We start from the raw sequence: 4,161 nt of genomic DNA, 5'->3' as shown, positions 1-4,161 counted from the left end.
AGCTTCACAGCAACCCCTGCTGAGGGAGGCGGGTGGGGATTAGTCAAAGAATTAATTAGTAGAGAGAAGCCAAGTTAGGAAATTAGCTGTCAGTCACTTCTACCCTGCCCTTGATACTGGTTTCCAGGAGAAACACATTATTTGTTGTCTGACATTAGAGCAGGCTGCAAGCTGCACCTCCAGAGGTGGTCTGAGCTGGCCACGGAGGCAGATCGAAACCCAAATCCAAACTGAAGTGGAGCACGGGGAACCAAAACCTCGATGAAAATCCCAACTACAGCCCAGCTCCTCTTAGGAGATGAGGACTTTCTCCTTGTTGTCCTAATAGCGGCGCTTATTACAGCGTTCTCCAGAAAACCCAGATAAAACCAAGGTCTCCGCGGCTGGCTTTGCTGATACAAAAAGCAGATTACAGCTTCTCTCTGTAACTGTAGGTTTTCTGTTGAAAGGGGCAAGGCAAAAAAGGCAACTTAGACGAGTTGAGAGATGGGGAAGCGAAACATGGATCCTGTGTCATGCCCATGAAGTTTACAGCAAAGCCTAAAAATAAACCCTGAACTTCCAAGGCGTTGCCTGAACAAGAAGAGCATCTCCTCTCCCTGGCCCCTGGCTCCAGCACTTGCCCCGTTTCCCGCAGTTGGCAACACTACAACACCGCGAAAGCTTGCTCAAAGGTGACTCGTATTTATGCAGCACCACTCTGCTCGGCTGAGTGTCTTTTGCAGGGAGGTGAATGGAGGCAGGGGAAGGGCTGGAGCACCTGGCTCTGGAGGGAATGGCATCGCAGCTCCATGAAGTCATTTGTGCATCTCACTTTCCGTTATGAAACTCCAGTTTGAAGCTCATGCAACCAGTGCCCCCAGCACTGCCCTCCTGCATCCTCCAGTGTGAAACACAGGGTTACAGGAGCCCCTCTCCCCCTACAAAATTACAATATTTTTTAAAGTTATACTGTATTTCTGATCTGTAGAAACCCCAGCCAGCCCAAAAAATGCTGCCTCCCACAACTCCTCCATCTCAGTCAATCCAGCTGACCAGTTTTGTCCCCCGTGAGCTCAGTCTCTTCCACTCCCTCTGCTCCCACCACGCTCCCTCCCCTCTTCCCTCCCTGAGCAGCAGAGAGCAGCCACTTCCCACCGCCTGGAAGGAGAAGCTGCTTGTCCTGGGGCTGTCGGGGTCCCAGGGCTCAGGCACCCATCTCCATAGGGCAGGAGGGGAAGGAGAAGACCACCAGGCTGGTTCCCTGCCACAAAGTAAAGGGACGGTTGAACGGGAGCAGGCTGGGGCCTGCCCCTGCTCACCTTCAACTTCATGCAAACCAGGAAACATGCCAAAGCAAAATAGGCACAGGCTTAGCATTTAGTCTCCAGGTTTCTCTGTCCTTCACCCATGCTCTTGTAAGGGGCCTTGTTGTTCCCTGGCTGCCACCCAGGGTGGGACGGAGGTAGGTCCTTGCAGGCTTTCAAACCAGTGTTTCTGGGGATAAGGCTAGACTCCTGTTTCTCAGGACTTTCCAAGAGACTAAATTCAAGCTTCCTACCAGGCTGATAAAGCACCTTTCCCCATCCGTGCGTGTCCCTCCTGTACTGCTCATCCATGGCTTAACATTTGCCACCTTTTACTTTCATCTGGGAAGAGCCAACTGATGGGTAAGAGTGCGAGTGGTCCCATCACAACGGCACTCAGGTCAGGATTGCCTTCAGGACTGGGGAGCTGCTGGCTTCTGGGTGGCCAAGGGACAACCAGGTGCCTGGACGTGGGTTATTTTCCCCTGTGCCGGGGTGTTGGACTCAGACCTGCACAGACCTCCTTGCCTCAGCGCTCGCACAGACCCTGCTCCTGATGGAAAAAAAAAAATACAAAATACCAATATTCCTGGGCAGGAAATTCATGGCAGTTTTCCCTGAACTTTCTAATGATTTATGACTTTAGATGTAAATTCTTCTTCTTCCCCCTTGCACTCCACAGGGTTTGGCCACATCAGCAGTGTAAAGAAGCCCACGTTAGGGAGATCCAGCCACTGGCAGGTACTTGCAGGAGCAGTGCTGAGTTGGAGCTTCCTTACAGCCTGGGGAGTCCCTGCCTGCAGGAACAACCCCTTGATGACACTGGAGGAACACAGGAAAACTCTGAAACTCCTGTAGCACTGCTACTGGTAGCTCTGGGGACTTGGGACAGAACACTGGGAGGAGGAAGCTCGAGATCTGGGTCTTTGGTAGCCGCCCCATGGGATACTCTGGGCAAGTCTGTGGTGGCTACTGGACCTTTCATAGTCACTTTGGTGCCCCAGCGTTTGCGAAAGGAGTCAGCAAAGCTCCTCTTAAACTTCTCATTAGCAAACACATAAATCAGGGGATCCAGACAGGTGTTTGCCATGGTGAACACCCAGCTGATGTAGTAGGCAACTTCTACTTGGTGCAAGAGCTTGCAAGGCATGCCGTAGTACTTCACAGTGATGCCAATGGTCCTGCAGACGTGCAGGGGACCAAAGCAGACAGCAAAAATCACCAGAGACACTGTTATCATCTGCAGAGGCCTGCTCTTCATCTTTTTGCCTCTGGAGCTTTTCTTTGCCACTTTAGCAATGGCAGCTCCCAGCAGAGCTCCGCAAGCCAAGGAAACGGCAAAGGGCAGGAGGAAAGAGAGCACAACCACAATGATGTTGTAGAAGTAGTAAATAGAGGACAACTCTAACTGATGAATATTTAGGCATTTTGCTGAGCCATCGATAGCTGAAGTCTTGAGGACAAAGAAGAAAGGCAGCCCTTGGACAATGAGGACAAGCCAGACGAACAAGCACAGCTTTCTCAAGAAGCTCTTCTTCTTCCAGAGGGACTTGCTCTTGTATCGTACAACGACAAAGTATCGGTGAATGCAGATGAGCGTCAGGAAATAGATGCTGCTGTAAATGTGGATGCTGTCCAGGAAGAATTCCAGCTGGCAGAGAAACTGCCCAAATGGCCACTGATTGCCGAGGCTGAGGTAGGAAATCCTGAGTGGAGCAACAGGGATGATCAGGACATCTCCCAGGACCAGGCTGACCTGCAGGATCATGCCTGAATCCCACTGTTTGATGCGGAAGCAGAACACCCAGAAGCTCATGCCGTTCAGCAGGACACAGCCCAGCAGGAGAAGGGTTCCCAGGGCAGGGATGGCGGGGTGCAGCCCCTGGGGCATGCAGTCCACACTGGTGTTCATGGAGGTGAGGGAGGCCAGCAGCTCCAAGGACTCAGGAGAACCCTCTGTGCTGACCTGCAAGGGGTGGGGTGGAAAAGAAAAAGCAGTGAAACCACCCCAAATCACCATCTTAAGGCTGAGCAGGATCAGAGGCAACAGCGGTTGAAGCAGCAGAGGCAGGTTTTCAAATGATCCCTGATCCTGAAGATCCATGGCCAAAAGTTGACCACGATTTATCCTAGTCTCCACAGGAGAAGACCTGTCAGGTGCAAGGGGCCAAGTCTTGCTTTTCACATACAAATATAGGACCCCATGAGAATTCGACTGGAGCCTGCCATGCTCAGCTTGACTTTCTCTAATTGTGCTGCAAAGGACAATGAAAGGGCTACAAAGGACCACAGGAGCAGCTTAACTGCTCACCACTACTAACTGCTGATGGGGGAAGATGAAACAGATGATGCTGTTACTGCTTGGCTCCAAAAGCCTCTGCATTTAAAATCACTCGTGAGATCCCAGCATCACCCACACTACAATTGTTTCAGCTGGGTTTGTTACAGCGTGGCTGGGAAGTGTCTCACCAACCTACTCCCGCCGCCAGCCCTGCAGGCGGAGCGGCCCCCGTGCGCCCTCTGTCATAGAATCATAGAATCATAGAATCATAGAATCATAGGGTTGGAAGGGACCTCTGGAGATCATCTAGTCCAACCCCCCTGCCAGAGCAGGGTCACCTAGAGCAGGTTACACAGGAACACGTCCAGGTGGGTTTTGAATGTCTCCAGAGATGGAGACTCCACCACCTCTCTGGGCAGCCTGTTCCAGTGCTCTGCCACCCTCAGGGTAAAGAAGTTCCTCCTCATGTTTAGGTGGAACTTCCTATGTTCCAGTTTGTGCCCATTGCCTCTTGTCCTGTCCCCGGGCACCACTGAAAAGAGCCTCGCCCCATCGTCCTGACACCCACCCTTTAAGTATTTATAAGCGTTGATA

The 4,161-nt window shown here is 51.8% G+C and overlaps 1 protein-coding gene across 1 annotated transcript; it reads right to left on the bottom strand.

Moving 5' to 3' along the window:
• Positions 1-1,186: 1,186 nt before the first annotated feature.
• Positions 1,187-3,390, bottom strand: LOC134523910 (P2Y purinoceptor 4-like). Its single transcript, XM_063353423.1, has 3 exons — positions 3,304-3,390; positions 2,236-3,252; positions 1,187-1,243 (listed from the first exon to the last, which is right to left on the bottom strand). The coding sequence occupies exons 1-3, from the start codon at positions 3,388-3,390 to the stop codon at positions 1,187-1,189; spliced, it is 1,161 nt and encodes a 386-aa protein (XP_063209493.1).
• Positions 3,391-4,161: the final 771 nt, after the last annotated feature.

This window comes from Chroicocephalus ridibundus, chromosome 15, assembly GCF_963924245.1.
Source record: "Chroicocephalus ridibundus chromosome 15, bChrRid1.1, whole genome shotgun sequence".
NCBI lineage: Eukaryota > Metazoa > Chordata > Aves > Charadriiformes > Laridae > Chroicocephalus > Chroicocephalus ridibundus.
Note: the sequence above shows the minus strand (reverse complement) of the source record. Positions and strands in the feature narration are given on the sequence as shown.